The sequence below is a fragment of the Lepidochelys olivacea genome (assembly GCF_965140295.1).
Source record: "Lepidochelys olivacea isolate rLepOli2 genome assembly, chromosome: 5".
NCBI classification, from domain to species: Eukaryota; Metazoa; Chordata; order Testudines; family Cheloniidae; genus Lepidochelys; species Lepidochelys olivacea.
Window position 1 is genome coordinate 129658224 of NC_140415.1, and position 23814 is coordinate 129682037.

Consider the following 23814-nt stretch of genomic DNA (forward strand, 5'->3'; position numbering starts at 1 on the left):
CCTATCCCCTGCACTGCTTTGCCACAGGAACACTGGATGTCTATGTACTAGACCATGCTAGGTAACATTCTGCACATATATGGGTGACTTTTATCTTCAAAGTTCCGTATAGACAATCAACCATTATGTCCAGTCTCCCCTAGCACTGTGATACCTGGGCACCTTTCCTAAGCAGTGTCCTGCAGAGATGTTGAAAAGAAGCTGAAACAACCAAGTGACGATCAACCAACAAATGATGGGTAAGCTTGGGTTACTGGAAATTACGTATTTTCCTAATTGCATTACACATGTATATGTAACTTGCTTACAGGTTGGTGTCTCTCCCTCACTCCTGTTGCCTTAAAATATAATCACTTTGGGGCAGAGTGCGGCTGCCTGTATATCTGAACAGCACTCAGCACAGTGGGGCTCCAATCCTGACAGCAGCCTCTGGGTGTTAATGCAATAAAAATAATACACTGTGAAGAGCTTCGGGCCTCTTTTCGCTCTAAACCCATACCTGGACAGTGGCTTAAATAGGGACACTATTCAAGATGCTCCTTCCTAGAGAACAATGGAGAGGGTGAAAAGTGGGTGGTGGTGGGGGGATAAGGGATGGGGGACTCAAGGTGGAGTGGGGATAGATAAGAGCATGAGGGGGCAGTGAAACAGGGTGAGGGTCCAAGGGGGTGAGGCCAAATAAGAGAAATGATTCCAGGAGATAGGGGCTCAAAGGGGAGCAAAGGGGTGGGAACAAAGAGGGGGCGAGGGTAGTCTGCAGGGGTGGAAGCAAAGGGGAGCAGATGCTGGGGGCATTTGGGGCACTTTGGGGGGTGGGGCAGGGACACTCTAGGAGAAGGGGCAGAGGAGTCAGGTAGTGGGGACACTCCAGGGGTGCGGAGTAGGGGTCGGAGCTAGGACACTTCGGGGGTTAGGTGGAGGGAGGACTTGGGACAGTCTCTGGGGAGGGGGCAGAGGGAGGTGGAGATGGGGGCACTCAGGGGGTGGAAGGAGGGTGGGTGCACTCCTAGAGAGGACAGAAGGGGCAGGGCACTCCAGGGGGATGGAGGGTACTCCAGGGGGTGGGGGACAGAGGCATTCCAAGTGGGGGGGTCTGTGTAGCAGTGTGGGGCACTCTGGGACCGGGGCTGTGGCGGGCAGTGGGGCACTCCAAGAGGGAAGTCAGGGAAGGAGGTGGTGGTGGGCACTCGGGGGGGTGGAGGTGGGGGGGTAGGGGCAGTCTGGGGGGTGGAGGCAGAAAGGGGTCAGGGCAGGCAGGGGGGCACTCTGGTGGGTAGAGGCAGAGGGGGGCAGGGGCACTCTGGGAGGGTGGGTGGTGGTGGTGGGTCACTCTGGGCGCACGGGGGGGGGGCGGGTGGAAGGGGGTGGGGCCGGGGGTCACTCTGGGGGGGGGGCGGTTGGAAGGGGGTGGGGCCGGGGGTCACTCTGGGAGGGCGGGTGGTGGCGGTGGTGAGTCACTCTGGGCGCACGGGGGGCGGTTGGAAGGGGGTGGGGCCGGGGGTCACTCTGGGCGGACGGGCGGTTGGAAGGGGGTGGGGCCGGGGGTCACTCTGGGCGGACGGGCGGTTGGAAGGGGGTGGGGCCGGGGGTCACTCTGGGAGGGCGGGTGGTGGCGGTGGGTCACTCTGGGCGCACGGGGGGCGGTTGGAAGGGGGTGGGGCCGGGGGTCACTCAGGGCGCACGGGGGGCGGTTGGAAGGGGATGGGGCCGAGGTCACTCTGGGCGGACGGGCGGTTGGAAGGGGGTGGGGCCGGGGGTCACTCTGGGTGGACGGGCGGTTGGAAGGGGGTGGGGCCGGGGGTCACTCTGGGCGGACGGGCGGTTGGAAGGGGGTGGGGCCGGGGGTCACTCTGGGAGGGCGGGTGGTGGCGGTGGGTCACTCTGGGCGCACGGGGGGCGGTTGGAAGGGGGTGGGGCCGGGGGTCACTCAGGGCGCACGGGGGGCGGTTGGAAGGGGATGGGGCCGGGGGTCACTCTGGGCGGACGGGCGGTTGGAAGGGGGTGGGGCCGGGGGTCACTCTGGGAGGGCGGGTGGTGGCGGTGGGTCACTCTGGGCGCACGGGGGGCGGTTGGAAGGGGGTGGGGCCGGGGGTCACTCTGGGTGGACGGGCGGTTGGAAGGGGGTGGGGCCGGGGGTCACTCTGGGCGGACGGGCGGTTGGAAGGGGGTGGGGCCGGGGGTCACTCTGGGCGGACGGGTGGTGGCGGTGGTGAGTCACTCAGGGCGCACGGGGGGCGGTTGGAAGGGGGTGGGGCCGGGGGTCACTCTGGGTGGACGGGCGGTTGGAAGGGGGTGGGGCCGGGGGTCACTCTGGGCGGACGGGCGGTTGGAAGGGGGTGGGGCCGGGGGTCACTCTGGGAGGGCGGGTGGTGGCGGTGGTGAGTCACTCAGGGCGCACGGGGGGCGGGTGGAAGGGGATGGGGCCGAGGTCACTCTGGGCGGACGGGCGGTTGGAAGGGGGTGGGGCCGGGGGTCACTCTGGGAGGGCGGGTGGTGGCGGTGGGTCACTCTGGGCGCACGGGGGGCGGTTGGAAGGGGGTGGGGCCGGGGGTCACTCTGGGTGGACGGGCGGTTGGAAGGGGGTGGGGCCGGGGGTCACTCTGGGCGCACGGGGGGCGGTTGGAAGGGGGTGGGGCCGGGGGTCACTCTGGGAGGGCGGGTGGTGGCGGTGATGAGTCACTCAGGGCGCACGGGGGGCGGTTGGAAGGGGGTGGGGCCGGGGGTCACTCTGGGAGGGCGGGTGGTGGCGGTGGTGAGTCACTCAGGGCGCACGGGGGGCGGTTGGAAGGGGGTGGGGCCGGGGGTCACTCTGGGTGGACGGGCGGTTGGAAGGGGGTGGGGCCGGGGGTCACTCTGGGTGGACGGGCGGTTGGAAGGGGGTGGGGCCGGGGGTCACTCTGGGAGGGCGGGTGGTGGCGGTGGTGAGTCACTCAGGGCGCACGGGGGGCGGTTGGAAGGGGGTGGGGCCGGGGGTCACTCTGGGCGGACGGGCGGTTGGAAGGGGGTGGGGCCGGGGGTCACTCTGGGAGGGCGGGTGGTGGCGGTGGTGAGTCACTCAGGGCGCACGGGGGGCGGTTGGAAGGGGGTGGGGCCGGGGGTCACTCTGGGTGGACGGGCGGTTGGAAGGGGGTGGGGCCGGGGGTCACTCTGGGCGGACGGGCGGTTGGAAGGGGGTGGGGCCGGGGGTCACTCTGGGAGGGCGGGTGGTGGCGGTGGTGAGTCACTCAGGGCGCACGGGGGGCGGGTGGAAGGGGATGGGGCCGAGGTCACTCTGGGCGGACGGGCGGTTGGAAGGGTTGGACTGGGGGTCACTCTAGGCAACGGCGCGCTTCCCCAGGGCAGAGCTCGGCGCCGCGCGGGCCCAGGCCGCACTCACGCACCATGACGGTGGCGATGATGGAGAGCAGCGCGTCGCTATAGGCCAGGAGTCGGGTGGACGCCTGGGTGCTGCCCAGCTCCCCGCTGTGCCGCGGGGGCCCCGGCGCCGCCTCCCCCTCTGCCTGGGGCCGCAGCGCGGACATGTAGCCACCCGGCGGAGTCGCGTCCTGCAGCCAGCGGGAGAGGGGAGGACTGGGGGTGGGGGAGGGGAGTGATATAAGCCCGGCCTCTAACGGCTGAAGGACCGCCTCCCCTTCCCGCGGGCCACGCCTGCCCCTTCTCCGCGGAGTCACACACAGAGCGTGGGCAAGGGAAGGGGTGAGAGGTGGGTTCGGTCAGAGCTGGGCCGGTACAGGCAGAGCTGAATCTCGGGAGGGTGGGGGATGAAACAGGCAGAGCTGGGTCTGGGTGGGTGGGGTCTGAGGGGTAGAGTGGGGGATGGAAGAGGCAGAGGGGAGTCTGAGGGGTCAGAACAGGCAGAAGCTGGGTCTCTGGGGGTGGTGGATGGAACAGGCAGAGGTGGGCCTCAGGAGTCTGAGGGGTGGGGGTCTGTACAAACATAGCGGGATCTATCGGGGTTTCTGAGAGGTTCTGCATGGGGGTTGTCTTCCCTTAGGGGATGCTTCATCTTTCACATGTCTATGAACATCTGTGTCAGTAGTCCTGAGGTTGCTGTCTCTGTCAGCATCTGGGTCCACCCAGCATCACTCACTGGAATGTTCCTGTGTGAATGGAGTTTGCCCTGTGGCCAACCTTCAAGCATTCCAAAACCATGAGCCACCCAAATCAGAAGAAGTTTAAAGAATAATAATACATTTTGGAGTCTTCTGATTTTTCAGTGTTTAGGGTACAGACAAGTACCTTTTTGGGAAAAAAAAATCCCCACACCCAAAGAGGAAAACACTTTATTTAAATTAAAGAAGACATTCTCAGGTATTGACTCCAGGAGCTGGAGCATTTTTCATGAGACATGCAACACAATGGCAAGAGTTGGCAAATACTGCTTGAGTGCTGAGTGTGCTTGGCCTTGCATGGGACATAGAAGATGCAGGCCACACCTTGCAAAACATCTGTTCAGATCAGAAAGATTTTCTCACAGGGTGAGATGCATTCTAATAGTGCGTCACAGACCTCCTCCCTTCACAATCATCCTAGCAACTACAAATGTTTGCATGGAAAGGTTGACATTAATAGTGTTGTATATTTAGGTGTTGCTAGTTCAGTTTAACAGCTGGAAACTTGGGGAGCGAGCACCATGTGACAGGTCAGCTCTGGGGACTGCTAGCAAGGGATCTGTGATCCACTGAGCACAGTTTGGAAACCACTAGTCTAAAGAAATAATAACCATGCAAAGCACCTCAGGACTAGAGGATGGATAAATTGTACTGCTGTAGCAGCATTTCTAGGTGTGTTAAGTATAAGAATTAATGTATAGTAGCACTTCAGATGGCAGATGTATGCATGCATGTTACTCCAATGTGTGTTAGTTGGTCTCAGTTGTAATTTAAGTATGGGATACTAGGGGATTGTTTCAGAGTAACAGCCGTGTTAGTCTGTATTCGCAAAAAGAAAAGGAGTACTTGTGGCACCTTAGAGACTAACCAATTTATTTGAGCATGAGCTTTCGTGAGCTACAGCTCACTTCATCGGATGCATACCGTGGAAACTGCAGCAGACTTTATATACACACAGAGATCATGAAACAATACCTCCTCCCACCCCACTGTCCTGCTGGTAATAGCTTATCTAAAGTGATCATCAAGTTGGGCCATTTCCAGCACAAATCCAAAAAACACACCAAAAAATCCAAAAAACACACACACACAAACTCATGGCCCACCTTGATTACCATGCACATTGTAGGGAGAGTGGTCACTTTGGATGAGCTATTACCAGCAGGAGAGTGAGTTTGTGTGTGTGTGTTTTTTGGAGGGGGGTGAGGGGGTGAGAGAACCTGGATTTGTGCAGGAAATGGCCCACCTTGATTATCATGCACATTGTGTAGAGAGTTGTCACTTTGGATGGGCTATTACCAGGAGGAGAGTGAGTTTGTGTGTGGGGGGGTGGAGGGTGAGAAAACCTGGATTTGTGCTGGAAATGGCCCAACTTGATGATCACTTTAGATAAGCTATTACCAGCAGGACAGTGGGGTGGGAGGAGGTATTGTTTCATGATCTCTGTGTGTATATAAAGTCTGCTGCAGTTTCCACGGTATGCATCCGATGAAGTGAGTTGTAGCTCACGAAAGCTCATGCTCAAATAAATTGGTTAGTCTCTAAGGTGCCACAAGTACTCCTTTTCTTTTTAGGGGATTGTTATAGTCTTCATGAGGGGAAAGATTGTAAAAAAATCTCACTGATGTGCACAAAGCACCATTATACATTTTTGCTCAGTCACAATATCAGCTTGTTATATGTATAATAGACCACAATACTCCTGTGTAGAGAGATGGAGGAAGGACAATCACATATCTACAAGGAGAGAAGGTGGCACCATTAGCTGGAGGATATAGGGTACGGAAATTTCTCAAAGAAGAGAAGCACATCACTCATCTCAAGGTGAGGAGGAGGAGCAGCAAGAAGTGGGGCAATGCACATTTCAGGTAGCTTAGATGATTATTCTGTTATAATTTGACATAATTAAACATGGCTTAAAATGAAAACAAATGTCAAACTTTGGAATGACTTTGTGCACCCTAAAATGCCTCTGGCACTGTTTTTGGTGTTTTGAAATGCTTCAGCTCCCAAAAGTAGCTGCTTTGCAGTAGGTGTGATAACCAGTAAGCTGGGGTGAGGAGTATTGGAGATCATAATCAATAGCTTACTTAAGTCATTTCTTTTAGGGGCACTCACCACCATCAAAGCTTCCTGCAGCTAATACTTAAATTGTAAAGTCTTATCAGTTTCCTGTGTAAGCAAATGAGCCTGAGTAAACATTTAAGTAGCTTCACAGAGTTCCTTCTCTATTCTAAATTGGAAAGGCTGGAGGCTAAGCTAGGCAAGTGAGGAATGAGTTGGTTAATACTTCAGCTGGAGTTTACACTGAAGTTTCAATTAGCACTGGCCAGAGTGAGCAGCTCTAAAACAACTCTGGTTAATACTTCAGTATTTTAAAACTAATATGTTTGCTGCAAAAAAGCACCTCACATGCATGCCATATTTCATATCACTGTTTGCTTTTTTTTTTTTTTTTTTTGCATTGGACCATGAACATGTCAGTTTCACCTGGGCATTCAGTTAGTTTCCAGTCAATTTCACTTGAACACTTGTGCACTAGAACAGTGCTGCAAAGCTTGTGCTTTAAACACTATAGGATAATGTATGAATGTTAACAAAAAAAAGTGGGAACTTTAAAAAATGTAATACTTTTAAAATCCTGCATTTGGGACCAATTTGACACTGACAGTGTCCTTTAATCTTTTTCTAGAAAATCTTCTCAAAGGGGGAGTGAAGATACATAGGAATTGAAGCTTACTCTCTGCCCCTTGACTGATCACACAGGAGTGAAACCGCACTGGGTTAAGACTGATCAGTTGGAAGTTGTTTCCAGGACAACTTACTCTGTTTGCTCCATGGAAATAGTAAAGACTCATGCACCTGCAAAGGCTGGACTAGATGCCTTTTCTTGCAGTACTGGAAGACACTTCAGGTAAATTAACCATCAATTCTGATGAGTGAGCAACTGTCCTCATCAGTTTTCCAAACCAACCTGTTACCTGAAGTAAAGAAGTCAAAAGGAATTCTGCAGTTGGATGTGTACTGTATCATAGACTATCAGGGGTGGAAGGGACCTCAGGAGGTCATCTAGTCCAACGCCCTGCTCAAAACAGGACCAATCCCGAATTTTTGCCCCAGATCCCTAAATGGCCCCCTCACAGATTGAGCTCACAACGGTGGGTTTAGCAGGCCAATGCTCAAACCATTGAGCTATCCCGCCCCCCTCTAGATATGCCCTGTAGATATTCCTGAGCCTGTAGGGGAAGATTTTGCAAAGCATAGTCTCTGAGTACATGAAGTATGTTAGAAGTCTCTAAAATTCAATAATACAAAATAGTGAATAGATGCACCATGGTCAGGTTAATAGTCCCATGGTATACAGACCCTTTCAGGGTAATCCTAAAGGCCAGCACAACCCTGCTCCAAGTTCTGACCGGTACTGAGAGTTCTAGTTCCTAGAGGTCAGGAGACAGAGCAAGCAAGGCCTGTTGGGAAGGGGGACAGGTGATAAGTCGGGGCGGGAAAACTTTTTGGCCTGAGGGCCGCATCGGGTTTCGGAAATTGTATGGAGGGCCGGTCAGGGGAGGGGGTCGTGTCCCGGCCCCCACCTCCTATCAGTCCCCCTGCCCCGGAACTCCTGCCCTATCCAACCTGCCCTGTTCCCTGACGGCCCCTACGGGACCCCTGCCCCATCCACACACCCCTGCTCCCTGTCCCCTGACTGCCCCTGTACCTCCTCCCCTAACTGCCCCCCACCGCCCCATCCAACCCCATCCAACCCACCGTTCTCCTTCCTGACTGCCCTGCTGGGACCCGCCGCCGCATCCAACCCCCCCTGCTCCGTGCCCCCTTACCGCGCTGCCTGGAGCACCGGTGGCTGGCGGCGCTACAGCTGCGCCAGCTGGCTGGACGCCTCCACCGCCACCATGCAGCACAGAGCACCGGGTCAGGCTGGGCTCTGGAGCTGCGCTGCCCCAGGAGCTCACAGCCCCCCGGCCCAGAGCATTGCGCCCACTGTGAGGTGAGGCTGCGGGGGAGGGGGGACAGCAGGGGAGGGACTGGGGGCGAGCCTCCCGGGGCAGAAGCTCAGGGACTGGGCTGGATGTGGCCCGCGGGCTGTAGTTTGCCCAACTCTGTTATAAGTGAAGCCTATTGCATAGAACAGAGAGACAGCCAGGGGGAGCAGTGTGCCTGGGAATTTCTTCAGTCCTCTAGGCCCTAGGGAAGAGAGCTGGGAAAGAAGCCAGGGATGTCCAGAGGCCTAGAAAAGGCCAAGACTAGGGATGCAGCTGGGACTCTCACTTTGAAGGAGTGTCTCCTTTATCAGTAAAGCAGTAGTTTCTTAACATTGTGTCAGAAATAAGAAGTTATGCACATAACTAGCCTAGTGAATAGTTCGTTCTTATATATTGTCTTTATTCTCGCTCCCATTGTTCCCCTGGTTGCATCTTTCTTTTGAATTAGAATGTAAACTCTGGTTTGTATGGTATGCGGTAGGGTCCAGTCCTGACTGGGGGTCTTTGGGATGGCCATAATACTGGTAATATATTTAAACTTTTTGTTATGGTGTGCTGGAGTAGAATTTTTATAATTGGATGAGTTGGTGGGTACCATGAGACTTGTTCATATGGTGTTGCAGGTTTATGTAAATGGCCGCAGCTCTTGTAAGCCTGTGTTTAACTCTTGTGTAGCATGTAATATGTGGCTCTTTGTAGTGAAAAATTATATGTTAGTGTTCTACAAGACTGGAAAGTGGTCACTTGAATACAATTATAAGCTGTTTTAAAACTATATATATTTCTGCAAATTTTATGTCTCAGAATTGCGGCTGAGGTAGTGTAAGCTGAGTAGAGTAAAACACAAATACTATCTAAAGGCACTTATTTTGGGGGGAAGTTGAAAACTGAGTTTATGTTTGCGGAAATAGCTTCAACCATAAGTATGGAATAGTTCTAATCTGAGAAATGAGAGTATAAAAAGGTGCATTTTCAGTGCTGCATCTGTGGATTCAGTCATAACTATTCTATTTAATGCACATAAAATCAGACAACTTTTTACTCCTGCAAAACACAGTTCTAGCAAAATGAAGTGGATTCTTATCTGGTTGGTTTATCAGCAGAATTAAATTCTGTAAGCACCATTACCTGTGCAATCACACTATCTTCATTATTTCTTTGCCACCCCACTTAAAGCTATATGGTTACACAAGTATTACTGAAGGCAACATTTTTTCTGCAGAATCTGTTGCTGGTAGTGATGGATGAAGAAAATAATCTTTTACTTCATTAGACTGAGCTTGCAGAGCTGAACTGGAGAACAGGTGTCAACTGAGCTAAGGTGAGACAGAAATTACTGAGACAAACATAGAATAGGGTTGCCAGGTGTCCGTTTTTCAACCGGAACGCCTGGTCGAAAAGGGACCCTGGTGGCTCCGGTAAGCACCCCCAGCCAGAGCCCTCACCCCAGGGGTGGGCAGACTGCGGGCCAAATCCGGCCTGCCAGCCATTTTAGGCCAGTCCTTGAGCTCCCGCTGGGGAGCAGGGTCTGGGGCTTGCCCTGTTCCAGTCGGGGAGCTCAGTGCGGCTCCCCGAAGCCACAGCATGGCCCCCCTTCGGCGCTCCAACCGGGGAGCAGGGTTGGGGGCTGCTCCACGTAGCTCCCGGAAGCAGCCACGTGGCCCACCTCCGGCGCTTCAATGGGAGTTGCATGGGCGATGTCTGCGGACGGGGCAGGGTGCAGAGTGGTCTGGCTGCACCTCCATATAAGCGCCAGAGAAGGGACATGCCGCGGCTTCTGGGAGCCGCTTGAGGTAAGCGCTGCCCAGAGTCTGCACCCCTGAGCGTCTCCCCACACCCCAACCTCCTGCCCAAGCCCTGATCCCCCTCCCACCCTCTGAACCCCTTGATCCCAGCCCGGAGGACCCTCTTGGACCTCAAACCCCTCATTCCCAGCCCCACCCCAGAGCCCGCACCCCCAACCAGAGCCCGCACCCCCTCCCACACCCTAACCCCAATTTTGTGAGCATTCATGGCCTGCCATACAATTTCTTTTCCCCGATGTGGTCCTCGGGCCAAAATGTTTGCCCACCCCCTCCCACACCTCAACTCCCTACCCCAGCCCAGAGCCCCTTTCTGCACCCTGAACCCCTCATTTCTGGCCCCACCCCGGAGTTTGCACCCCCAGTTAGAGCCCTCACCCCGCCCTGCGCTCTAACCCCCTGCCCCAGCCCAGTGAAAGTGAGTGAGCATGGGGGAGAGTGAGCCATTGCGGGAGGGGGAGTATAGTGAGTGGGGGTGGGGCCTTGGGGAAGGGGCAGGAAAGGGGCAGGGCCTGGGAAGGGGTGGGGTTAGGAAGTTCGGTTTTGTGTGATGAGAAAGTTGCCAACCCTAACAGAACCATTTCTACAGTAATTTCTCAGAATAGAACCTTCCTTCAAACACGTGTAAAAGTCTGCTGCTGTCCAGTACTCCCTCTTGTGGCCAAGGAAGGACAGTGCCTGCTTGGTTTTTTAGTACCTCCTTCGTGGGGTCTGGTTTACTAGGTCTTTTTACAGAGCACAAACCAGTTTTTTAGTATCCTGAGTTCACTCCCACTCTGGGTCCATACAAGAGACCAAGTAGGCTTCCTTTCCCCATGTTCATGAGACCCTAGCCCTCCTCCCACAGCTGGGCTATACTTCAGCCTGTCCCTTTCTCTCTTGAAACCAGGAATCCCCATCTCTCCTCCTGGGAGTTGGGTGTAATTCAGGTCAGCTATAGGGCCTCAGGCAGCTTCTCCTCCCATTGACTCTTTTCTCCCAGTCAATCCTTTTGCTTTCAGACTAGAAGGATTCAGCAAGCAAACTTTCTCCTGCTATTGTCTCCACTGCTATGAGGGAGGAGGCAGTATATATGCTGATCCCCTTCCAAATGCTCATCCCAGTTGGCTGCGAGAGATGCTGATCCCCTTCCAAATACTCATCCCAATATGCCTTAGGTACATCAGGCATCCCAAACCATTGAAGAGCCACGCCCCAGACAGGGGGGGATTGAATGAACCCTCGGCCCTCCTATCCTCAAGGGGACAGACTACCCCATCACACTTGGAAAACAGAGGAGAGAGGACCTGTGGCAAAGATTCAATTACATATGTTTTTTTTTTATAAAGTGCTCTTGGGCTGAGCTCAGCTCTTAAATGATGTGATAAATATTGGCAGAATATGCACGACTTGAGCTGGAACAGGTGCAGGCCTCTGGACTGGAGCTGAAAATGTAATTGTTGAAGACAAAAAAAGGGACTTTGGTTTGGTGTATGTATAGCTGCATTGTGTAGCTACATCTAAAGTTAACATAGCTGAATTGTTTCCAGTCTAAAAAGTCTGCCAGTTGCTTATATAACACTCAAACTTTCACCTATCAAAATACTGCTTTTTGTGACTGGTCCCCAAATAGAAAGTTGTATTTTTTTTTTTAAACTTGAGCAAGAAAAAGTTCAACTGTTCTTCAGCAGGAAAAAGGGATGGGGAAAATATCTTGCTATTAAGCAAAATATTTCTTTTAAAAATCACCTGGTTGCAGATGTGTCTTGTGGTATGGTGACAATCCACTTGGATTTTTGTAATTTATAATACTTTCAACATACTTAACACATACACTGGTTTTTAATCATAAGGTAGCAGGGATGTACTAGTAATAATTTCCCAGTTCTGTATTAATGCAGTATATGTGTCCATAGCGGAAGCAGTGGAGCATGAACTGAAGATGTGTATGGAATGAGGTAAAGCGTCATGAAATGGAGTGCATCATAATGTGTATTTACAAAGTTTTGAGTGCTTCACTATGTAAACATTTCTTTACCTATTTGTATGCAATGCTATCTTGACAAGGCTGATTTCCCCACTCTGGCACTTTGAGTCCAGAAGGTGGGGGCCCGCAAGGATCCTAAAAACGAATACTGGCCACTCCAGGCTGGTATTAAACTCCCAAGGTTACAGCTTTTCTCTGACCTTGGATGGGTAGATGCTGCCACCACCCAAATGCAAAAAATCCCCTTCGGACCCAGGAAGGTGCACTTGGGAATTCCTCCTTGTGGGGTACCCTCAAGCCCTTTCACCCCGTTCGGGAAAGAGCTGAGAAAGAAAACAAAGGAAATCAGCTGTTGCCACCAGCTAATTAAACAACATTAAACCTCTTAGGACACAAATATCCCAATCCTGTTCTTAAAAAGGGTAAATTTTATTAAAAAAACAAAAAGAAAGAAAATACATCTGGAACTTAGGCTATTGCTAGATTTAGAAAGAGCAAATGTAATAATTAAGCATCAAGAATGGTTTTCTTGAGGTCCAGCTTAAAGGTTACAAGCAAAAAAAAGCATTTGGGGGTTAGCACAGAGGAGTCCACAAGCCTTACAGAAATAAAAGAGATAAACCTAATCGCATCTTTCTAGACATTTCTTGCTCTACTTACATATCTGGGATTTCAAACTGAGTAGTTTTTAGATATGATCTGGTGATTTTCATACCTGGTTCACAGCTTTTTACAGCATAGCTTCAGCCCTGTTTTTGGTCTGTCCCCTCTCTCCAGAGAACAACAACAGACAGACAAAGGGAAATTTTTTTCCCAATTTTAAAGAGTTCTAGCACTCCCATTGGCTCTTTTGGTCAGGTGCCCACACGCTTCCTTTTACCTATGGGCTTTTTTAACCCTTTACAGGTAAAGCAAGTAGAGAATAGCTACTAACAAAGATTTTGTAGATAACTGGCTGGCTGGGTGTCCATAAAAGGGAGCTATCCCCTCTCCTTCATTTCTCACATATCTAGAAGTATTTAAACTGTGTCTGGTTTAAATTCTTAACCTGGATCCAAGCTAAGGCCCTGATGGTGCAAATGCTAACACACAGAACAGGTCTGTTGCAGTGAGGAGGTGCTAAGTGGCACTGCCTCCCCAGTTGTCTCTCTCTGCCTCCCCAGACAAAAATCCCAATAATGAGATGGGGAAAAGGGGGTTCAGAAAAACTCTGCAGTTCCTTCGTAGGACAGGGAGCTGTGATGCCTCTTCTGCTTTTAGCCACTGATAGCAGCTTCCTTTGCCGCTCCCTTGTTGGCTGTACATATCCCAGTGGTACTTCCAGCCTAGCAAAGAGGTCTATGGTATGCTTGCAGGGGAGATTGCATTGGAGGAAAGAGACCTCCCATGAGAATGGCGAGGCCTCATTATAAAGAATGTAGAGACATCACCTCACCTCAAAGTGGGGTAGAAGAATAGGGACAGAGTCTGGGAGAATTGTAAAGATGAAAACATGGTGGGGAGAGACGCAAGTAAGCCAGTGAGGTAGGTGATCAATCAATCAAAGGGAGTGAAAAGGAATGGGGGCAAAGAGACCCAAATTGGGGAGAGGATATTGGCATGTTCCCTTCAACACGTGTCTGGTGTTTGCCAAATCTTGTTGAGTTAAAATGCTAAGTGGTAAGCTAAAATGTCTTAATTTTAAATCTTTCAGACCTTTTTTTGACCTCTTCAAAGTTTCCTGTACTTCTCCACCTTTGGGTTGGCTGTCTATGGGCCTACGTGTAAGTAACTTATGTGAGTAGCCTAACTGAGGTCAATAGGAACACTCTTACCTGTTAACTTATGTGTGTAGATATGTCTACACTACAAAATTAGGTTGATTTTATAGAAGTCGATTTTTAGAAATTGATTTTATACAGTCAATTGCGTATGCCCATACTAAGCGCATTAAATCAGCAGAGTGCGTCCTCACTACCGTGGCTAGCATCCACTTACGGAGCGGTGCAGTGTGGGTAGCTATCCCACAGTTCCCGCAGTCTCCGCCGCCCACTGGAATTCTGGGTTAAGCTCCCAATGCCTGATGGGGCAAAAATATTGTTGCGGGTGGTTTTGGGTACATTTCATCAGTCGCCCCTTCCTCCGTGAAAGCAATGGCAGACAATCGTTTCGCGCCTTTTTTCCATGCAGACGCCATACCATGGCAAGCATGGAGCCCGCTCAGCTCAGCTCACCATCACCACTGCTGTTGTGTCCTGGGTGCTGCCGTCAGCAGACGGTGCAGTAGGACTGCTAACTGTCATCATCCACCGCTTCCGCTGCCGCTCTACTCTCCTGCTCTTGTAAATGAGCTCAGTCTCAATAGCAAATTTCTCCATGTTGTCATCATCCACTGCTTCCACTGCAACTCTGCTCTCCTGGTGCCACGAATCCACCTCGCAGGTCCTCTCGTCGTGTATAGATATCTATTCTCGTGGCATCCTTCGTCATCCACCGCTTCCGCTGCAACTCTGCTCTCCTGCAGACGCCATACCACGGCAAGCATGGAGCCCGCTCAGCTCACTGCTGCTGTTGTGAGCATTGTAAACACCTCGCGCATTATCCTGGAGTATATGCAGAACGGGGCTAAGAGATGCCAGCACAAGGACGATTTTGATGAGGACATGGACACAGACATTCCTGAAAGCATGGGCTGTGGCAATTGGGACATCATAGCGGCAGTGGGGCTGATTGATACAGTGGAATGCTGATTCTGAGCCAGCAAACAAGCACAGACTGGTGGGACTGCATAGTGTTGCAGGTATGGGATGATTCACAGTGGCTGCGAAACTTTTGCATGCATAAGGCCACTTTCCTGGAACTCTCTGAGTTGCTTTCCCCAACCCTGAAGCCCAGGAATACCAAGATGAGAGCTGCTCTGACAGTTGAGAAGCGAGTGGCGATAGCCCTGTGGAAGCTTGCTACGCCTGACTGCTACCGGTCAGTCGGGAATCAATTTGGAGTGGGAAAATCTACAGTGGAGACTGCTGTAATCCAAGTAGCCAATGCAGTCATTCATGTTCTGTTATCAAGGGCAGTGACTCTGGGAAATGTGTAGGTCATAGTGGATGGCTTTGCTGCAATGGGTTTCCCTAACTGTGGTGGGGCAATAGATGGATATCCCTTTCCCTATCATGGCACTGGACCACCTTGTCAACCAGTAAGTAAACTGCAAGGGGTACTTCTCAATGGTGCTGCAAGCACTGGTGGATCACAAGGGACGTTTCACTGACATCGGGCGTGGGATGTCCAGAAAAGGTGATGCTCGCATCTTTAGGAACTCCGGGCTGTTCGAGCAGCTGCAAGAAGGGACTTACTTCCCAGACCAGAAAATTACCGTTCAGGATGTTGAAATGCCAATAGTTATCCTTGGGGACCCAGCCTACCCCTTGCTCCCATGGTTCATGAAGCCGTACACAGGCAGCCTGGACAGTAGTAAGGAGCAAGTTCACAATGGAGGTAGAATGTGCCTTTGGACATTTAAAAGCTCGCTGGCGCTGTTTGCTGACTAGGTCAGACCTCAGCGCAACCAACATTCTCATTGTTATTGCTGCTTGCTGTGTGTTCCATAATATCTGTGAGAGTAAGGGGGAGACGTTTATGGTGGGGTGGGATGTTGAGGCAAATTGCTGGGTGTCTGATTTTGAGCAGCCAGACACCAGGGCGATTAGAAGAGCACAGCAAGGTGCGGTGTGCATCAGAGAGGCTTTGAAAACCAGTTTCATGACTGGCCAGGCTACGGTGTGACAGTTGTGTGTTTCTCCTTGCTGCAAACCTGCCCCCTTTGTTGATTTTAATTCCCTGTAAGCCAACCAACCTCCCCCGTTCGAAATAGAGTAACTATTGTTTTGAAACTATGCATTCTTTCTTTATTAATTTTAAAAAAAAGGGAGATAACAAGGTAGCCCAAGTGGGGTGAGGTGGGGGAGGAGGGAAGGACAAGGCCACATTGCTTATTGTAGCCACTCTACAAATCAAAACTGTTTGAATGACAGCCTTCTGTTGCTTGGGCCATTCCCTGGAATGGAGTGGTTGGGTGCCTGGAGCCTCCCCACCATGTTCTTGGGCATCTGGGTGAGGAGGATATGGAACTTGGAGAGGAGGGCAGATGGTTGTACAATGGATGCAGCGGGGGTCTGTGCTCTTGTTGGCTTTCCTGCAGCTGCACCAGATGCTTCATCATGTCCGTTTGCTCCCCCATTAGCCTTAGCATTACCTCCTGCCTCTGCTCTTCGCATTCACTTAATGCTTTCCTAGCCTCTAACACTGAATGCCTCCATGCATTCAGCTATGCCCTTTCAGTGCGGGAGGACTGTATGAGCTCTGAAAATATGTAATCGTGAGTGAGGTTTTTTTCACCTTCTAATCTGCGATAACCTCAGGGACAGAGATGATAGGGGGAGCCTAGAAACATTTGCACCTGGGGGGAGACAAAAAAGGAGAGTAAAATTTGAGATGATACATTTCTGAGAACAGAAGGGAGACTCTTTCACAGTGAATCAAGCAATTCAGAGCAGACAGCACATGTGCTTTAGGTACAAGGTTGCATTTTGCCTTTTACATTGAGCGCCTGCTGGTATGGTGACACATCACGCACGGCTGGGCAACAGAATTCGGTTTCCATGCAGCCATGGTAAGGCAAAGGGTATGTGGAGTTGGCTTCTTATGCATAACATGTGGAAGTGCTTTCAAACTGCAGCACCATCCGTTCCCATAGCAAGCAATGGTTTGGGTTTCACATTTAAAAGGAGGGGCTGCGGTTTTCGGGGGGGATGTGCAGCACACACCTCCCACCGCATGGCTATTCTCCGGGATTATTCCTTTTAGCCAAGCGCAAACAGCTCAGCATGAACGGGGTCCTTTTACTGTTCCCTTACAAAAATTCCCCTATTTCTACTAGGTGACCATGAATGATATCGCTCTCCTGAAGCTAACACAGAAAGATATAGACCAGGGGTCTCAAACACGCAGGCCGCATGAGGCCTGTGGAGTTATTTGCTGTGGCCTGCCAAGTTCCCTGTGGCCCCTCCCCGGTGCCCCCCGGAGTTATTTCCTGTGGCCCACTAAGCTCCCCTCACCTGCTGCCCCCACCCCCAGTGCACCGCGTCCCCGCTCCTCTGCATACCTCCAGGCGCTTCCTGCCGCCAAACATCTGTTTGGCGGCGCTTAGGGCTTTCCAGGAGGGAGGGGGAGGAGTGGGGAGCTGCGTGCTCAGGGGAGGAGGTGGAGAAGAGGCGGGGCAGGGACAGGGATTTGGGGAAGGGGTTGGAATAGGGGTAGGGAGGGGGCAGAGTTGGGGTGGGGACTTTGGGGAAGGGGTTGGAATGGGGGAGGGGAAAGGGTGGGACGAGGTGAGGCAGGGGCAGGGCCTCATGGAAGGGGTGGAGTGGGGCGGGGCCAGGGGCAGTGGGGTGGGGGGTGTCAGTGATGTGGCTCTCAGGCCAATGTACTAGTCCTCATGTGGCCCTCATGATGATTTGAGTTTGAGATCCCTGATATAGACCAAATGTTGCTTAAATGCGACCAAAACCCAGGACCATTCACTGCCATGCTTTGTGCTGCAAAGATTCCAGACTACTTTCAGAGTACCTCCAGGAGAACTTCATGGAGATGTCCCTGGAGGATTCCCGCTCCATCCCCAGACATGTGAACAGACTTTTCCAGTAGCTGTACTGGCCGCGAATGCATCCCAATTCTTCAGGGAAAATCAAACATTAAACGCTATTGTTTTTAAACCCTTTACTGTAGTTACAAATGTGCACTCACTAGAGGGTCAGGGGATCCCGCCTTCGGAGAGTATTGGCTCCAGGGTGATGAAAAGGTCCTGTGGGGGCTGCCGGGGAGAACGGATTCACCGCTTGCCTGCTGCGCATTCTCCTCCTCCTCCTCATCCACAAAATCCTCCTCCCTGTTGCATGAGACCTTGCAGGTGTTCACGGACAGTGGTGGGGTAGTGGTAGGGTCCCCTCCTAGAATGCCATGCAGCTGATCATAAAAGCAGCATGTATGGGGCTCTGACCCAGAGCGACTGTTTGCCTCCTTTGTCTTTTGGTAGGCTTGCCTCAGCTCCTTAACTTTCATGCGGCACTGCTGTGTGTCCCTGTTGTAGCCTCTCTCCAACATGCCCTGTGAAATTTTGGCAAGTATATTTGCATTTCTTCTTTTTGATCGGAGTTCTGCCTGCACAGATGCTTCTCCCCATACAGCAATCAGATCCAGTGTCTCCCGTTTGGTCCGTACTGGAGCTCGTTTGCGATTCTGGGGTGACTGCGCTGCTAAGTTCACCACGCTGACCAAACAGGAAATGAAATTCAAAAGCTCCCAGGGCTTTTCCTGTGTACCTGGCTAGTGCATCGGAGTTCAAAGTGCTGTCCAGAGCCGTCACAATGGAGCACTCTGGGATAGCTCCTGGAGGCCAGTACCGTCGATTTGCGTCCACACTGCTCCAAATTCGACCCAGCAAGGTCGATTTTAGTGCTACTCCCCTTGCCGGGGAGGAGTACAGAAGTCAATTTTAAGAGCCCTTTAAGTCGATGGAATGGGGTTGGTTGTGTGGACGCATTCATTTTAAAATCGACCTAACGCAGGTAAATTCGACCTAATCCCGTAGTGTAGACCAGGCCTCTGTTTGCTGAATTGGGACTAAGATCTTACTTTCTTGGGGACGAAGAAATACTTCAGATTCACAGAGTTTAAGGCCAGAAGGGACTATTAGCTCATCTAGTCTTATCTCCTATATATCACAGGCCATTAATTTTCACCCAGTTACCCCTGTACTGACTGCAATAACTTGTGTTTGACTAGATCATATCTTCCAGAAAGACTTCCTGTCTTGATTTGAAGACCTTGAGAAATGAAGAAACACCATTTCCATTGGTTGGTTGTTCCAATGGTTAAATACCCTGACTGTTAAAAATTTGTGTCTAAATTCTGATCTGAATTTGTCTGGCTTCAGCTTCCAGCTACTGGTTTTCATTATACCTTTTTCCACTAGATTAGAGCCTTTTAATACCTGAAATTTTCTCCCTGTGAAGATACTTATACCCTGTAATTAAGTCAATTTAGTTTTTATGGTAAGCTAAACAGATTGGTCTCTTTAAGGGTATGTCTACAGTGCAATTAAAAACCTATGGCTGGCCCTCACCAGCTGACTCAGGCTCCTGGGGCTCGGGCTAAGGGGCTATTTCATTGCGGTGTAGACATTTGGACTTGGGCTGGACTCCCGCCAATAGGACCCCGCAAGGGGGGAGTGTCCTAGAGCTTGGGCTGCCCCTCAAGCCCGAATGTCTACACCACAATTAAACAACCCTTTAGCGTGAGCCCAAGTCAGCAGGAGTGGGTCAGCTGAGATTGTCTCTCCAGTCCTCAAATAGTTTTTGTGGGTTTTCTGTACCCTCTCAAATATTTCAACTTCTCAGACTAGCAATCCTCTATTCCTTTCACACACAAAACTTCCAGTGATGTCTCTGAATTCTGTGTGGAGGAACACCAATGTATCAGTTCATACTTAGTAAGAGATAAAAGTAAACCACAAAGGAACTAACTTTTCACAAAACAGTGCCTGGGTATTTTTAGTTTGCATCATTGCCTTCCCTCTCTTACTGGTACTTTGCAATAATGAATCTTTTAAAAATACAGTAAAGCAATAAATTAAATGAGTTAATAATTTTCAGAAAGGCTCAATAAAATTCATTGATGTTGGTTTAAAGTCCTTTTATTGCTCTAGATCACATACCCTTTTGAGCAATCACTGCTCTACAAATATTGCCCAAATGTCTGAGCACTGGATTCCTTCAGCACAGGGCACTGAAAGCTTTTTCTCTTCAGCAAATTAGATAGGGCAAGCAGACATTGCCAAACTGATACCAGTGGCCTGTGCACTACTTGCAATTGCTGGCGGTCTCTGAAGAGCTGATTGCTCATATGGCTGTGGCTTCTAACAGAAGGCTTGTTTTCACTGCAGTGTTTCTCTGCACTGAATTGTTGAGTGTGGTGGTACTTTAACATGGACTCATAGAAGATTAGAGTTGGAAGAAACCTCAGGAGGTCATCTAGTCCAACCCGCTGCTCAAAGCAGGACCAACCCCAACTAAGTCATCCCAGCCAGGGCCTTGTCAAGCTGGGTCTTAAAAACCTCTAAGGATGGAGATTCCACCACCTCCCTAGGGAACCCATTCCAGTGCTTCACTGCCCTCCTGCTGAAATAGTTTTTCCTAATAACCAATGTAGACCTCCCCCACTGCAACTTGAGGCCATTGCTCCTTGTTCTGTCTTTTGCCACCACTTAGAACAGCCTAGCTCCATCCTCTTTGGAACCCCGCTTCAGGTAGTTGAAGGCTGCTATCAAATCCCCCCTCACTCTTCTCTTCTACAAACTAAATAAGCTCAGTTCCCTCAGCCTCTCCTCATAAGTCATGTGCCCCAGCCCCCTAATACTTTTCGTTGCCCTCCACTTGACTCTCTCCAATTTGTTCACATTCTTTCTGTAGTGGTAGGCCCAAAACTGGATGCAGTACTCCAGATGTGAAGAATTAGTAGGGGAAGCAAAAGTGGATGGGAACCTGGAAGGCAGTGACCATGAGATGGTCGAGTTCAGGATCCTGACACAAGGAGGAAAGGAAAGCAGCAGAATACAGACCCTGGACTTCAGAAAAGCAGACTTTGACTCCCTCAGGGAACTGATGGACAAGATCCCCTGGGAGAATAACATGAGGGGGAAAGGAGTCCAGGAGAGCTGGCTTTATTTTAAAGAATCCTTATTAAGGTTACAGGGAGAAACCATCCTGATGTGTAGAAAGAATAGTAAATATGGCAGGCGACCAGCTTGGCTTAACAGTGAAATCCTTGCTGATCTTAAACACAAAAAAGAAGCTTACAAGAAGTGGAAGATTGGACAAATGACCAGGGATGAGTATAAAAATATTGCTTGGGCATGCAGGAGTGAAATCAGGAAGGCCAAATCACACCTGAAGTTGCAGCTAGCAAGAGATGTTAAGAGTAACAAGAAGGGTTTCTTCAGGTATGTTGGCAACAAGAAGAAAGTCAAGGAAAGTGTGGGCCCCTTACTGAATGAGGGAGGCAACCTAGTGACAGAGGATGTGGAAAAAGCGAATGTACTCAATACTTTTTTTGCCTCTGTCTTCATGAACAAGGTCAGCTCCCAGACTACAGCACTGGGCAGCACAGCATGGGGAGGACGTGACCAGCCCTCTGTGGAGAAAGAAGTGGTTCGGGACTATTTAGAAAAGCTGGATGAGCACAAGTCCATGGGGCTGGATGCGCTGCATCTGAGAGTGCTAAAGGAGTTGGCGGATGTGATTGCGGAGCCATTGTCCATTATCTTTGAAAACTCATGGGGATTGGGGGAAGTCCCGGACGACTGGAAAAAGGCTAATGTAGTGCCCATCTTTAAAAAAAGGAAGAAGGAGGATCCTGGGAACTACAAGCCAGTCAGCCTCACCTCAGTCCCTGGAAAAATCATAGAGCAGGTCCTCAAGGAATCAATTCTGAAGCACTTAGAGGAGAGGAAAGTGATCAGGAACAGTCAGCATAGATTCACCAAGGGCAAGTCATGCCTGACTAATCTAATTGCCTTCTATGACGAGATAACTGGTTCTGTGGATGAAGGGAAAGCAGTGGACGTGTTGTTCCTTGACTTTAGCAAAGCTTTTGACACTGTCTCCCACAGTATTCGTGTCAGCAAGTTAAAGAAGTATGGGCTGGATGAATGCACTATAAGGTGGGTAGAAAGTTGGCTAGATTGTCAGACTCAATGGGTAGTGATCAATGGCTCCATGTCTAGTTGGCAGCCAGTATCAAGAGGAGTGCCCCAAGGGTAAGTCCTGGGGCCGGTTTTGTTCAATATCTTCATAAATGATCTGGAGGATGGTGTGGATTGCACCCTCAGCAAGTTTGCAGACGACACTAAACTGGGAGGAGTGGTAGATACGCTGAAGGGTAGGAATAGGATACAGGGGCCTAGACAAATTGGAGGATTGGGCCAAAAGAAATCTGATGAGGTTCAACAAGGACAAGTGCAGAGTCCTGCACTTAGGACGGAAGAATCCAATGCACCGCTACAGACTAGGGACCGAATGGCTCGGCAGCAATTCTGCAGAAAAGGACCTAGATGTTACAGTGGACAAGAAGCTGGATATGAGTCAACAGTGTGCCCTTGTTGCCAAGAAGGCCAATGGCATTTTGGGATGTATAAGTAGGGGCATAGCCAGCAGATTGAGGGACGTGATCGTTCCCCTCTATTCGACATTGGTGAGGCCTCATCTGGAGTACTGTGTCCCGTTTTGGGCCCCACAGTACAAGAAGGATGTGGAAAAATTGGGAAGAGTCCAGCGGAGGGCAACAAAAATGATTAGGGGACTGGAACACATGACTTATGAGGAGAGGCTGAGGGAACTGGGATTGTTTAGTCTGCAGAAGAGAAGAATGAGGGGGGATTTGATAGCTGCTTTCAACTACCTGAAAGGTGGTTCCAAAGAGGATGGATCTAGACTATTCTCAGTGGTAGCGGATGACAGGACAAGGAGTAATGGTCTCAAGTTGCAGTGGGGGAGATTTAGGTTGGATATTAGGAAAAACTTTTTCACTAGGAGGGTGGTGAAACACTGGAATGCGTTACCTAGGGAGGTGGTGGAATCTCCTTCCTTAGAAGTTTTTAAGGTCAGGCATGAAAAAGCCCTGGCTGGGATGATTTAATTGGGGATTGGTCCTGCTTTGAGCAGGGGGTTGGACTAGATGACCTCCTGAGGTCCCTTCCAACTCTGATATTCTATGATTCTATGATTCTATGTGGCCTCACCAGTGCCAAAGAGAGGGGAATAATCACTTCCCTCGATTTGCTGGAAATGCTTCTACTAATGAAGCCCAATATGCCGTTAGCCTTCTTGGCAACAAGGGCACACTCTTCTCAGTGGTAGCAGATGACAGAACGAGGAGTAGTGGTGTCAAGTTGCAGTGGGGGAGGTTTAGGTTGGATATTAGGAAAAACTTTTTCACTGGGAGGGTGGTGAAGCACTGGAATGCGTTATCTAGGGAGGTGGTGGAATCTCCTTCCTTTGAGGTTTTTAAGATCAGGCTTGACAAAGCCCTGGCCAGGATGATTTAGTTGGGGATTGGTCCTGCTTTGAGCAGGGGGCTGGACTAGATGACCTCTTGAGGTTCCTTCCAACCCTGATATTCTATGATTCTATGATTCATATCTAGCTTCTCGTCCACTGTAATCCCCAGGTCCTTTTCTGCAGAACTGCTGCTTAGTCAGTTGGTCCCCAGCCTGTAGCAGTGCATGGGATTCTTCCATCCTAGGTGCAGGACTCTGCACTTGTCCTTGTTGAACCTCATCAGATTTCTTTTGGCCCAATCCTCCAATTTGTCTGGGTCCCCCTGGACCCTATCCCTACCCTCTTGCGTATCTGCCTCTCCCTCCAGCTTAGTTTCATCTGCAAACTTGCTGAGGGTGCAATCCATTCCATCATCAAGATCATTAATGAAGATGTTGAACAAAACCGGGCCCAGGACCCACCCCTGGGGCATTCCGCTTGATACTGACTGCAAACTAGACATCGAGCTGCTGATCACTAGCCGTTGAGCCCGACAATCTAGCCAGCTTTCTATCCACCTTATAGTCCATTCATCCAGTTCATACTTCTTTAACTTGCTGGCAAGAATACTGTGGAGACCATATCTAAAGCTTTGCTAAAATCAAGCTATATCATGTCCACCGCTTTCCCCGTATCCACAGAGCCAGTTATCTTATCATAGAAGGCAATCAGGTCGGTCAGGCATGACTTGCCCTTGGTGAATCCATGTTACTGTTCCTGATCACCTTCCTCTCCTCCAAGTGCTTCAAAATGGTTTCCTTGAGGACCTGCTCCATGACTTTTCCAGGGACTGAGGTGAGGCTG

At 50.7% G+C, this 23814-nt stretch overlaps 2 protein-coding genes across 7 annotated transcripts in view; one reads left to right on the forward strand and one right to left on the reverse strand.

The window, feature by feature from the left end:
- Positions 1-3575, reverse strand: part of TMEM175 (transmembrane protein 175) — a 51314-nt gene extending 47739 nt beyond the window's left edge. Inside the window, exon 1 of the mRNA XM_084629218.1 lies at positions 3381-3575. Coding sequence (XP_084485344.1) covers positions 3381-3521 — 141 coding nt within the window. The 5' untranslated portion in view covers positions 3522-3575. The remainder of the gene's footprint in view (positions 1-3380) is intronic.
- The window catches only part of LOC311521097 (S-adenosylmethionine synthase-like), a 57443-nt gene continuing 37198 nt past the window's right edge, over positions 3570-23814 (forward strand). Inside the window, exons 1-7 of one of the 6 annotated variants that reach the window (XR_014711787.1) lie at positions 3572-3703; positions 5803-5936; positions 6805-7026; positions 9333-9431; positions 11793-11849; positions 13572-13641; positions 14048-15750. Coding sequence is in view for 2 of the 6 variants with exons in the window: in XM_084629220.1 (XP_084485346.1) it covers positions 11845-11849; positions 13572-13654 (88 nt within the window). In the remaining 4 variants the exon portion in view is untranslated. Of the gene's footprint in view, positions 3704-5802; positions 5937-6804; positions 7027-9332; positions 9432-11792; positions 11850-13571; positions 13655-14047; positions 15751-23814 lie in introns of those variants that run through there. The other 5 variants (XR_014711788.1, XR_014711789.1, XR_014711786.1 and 2 more) reach the window with 5 other exon arrangements.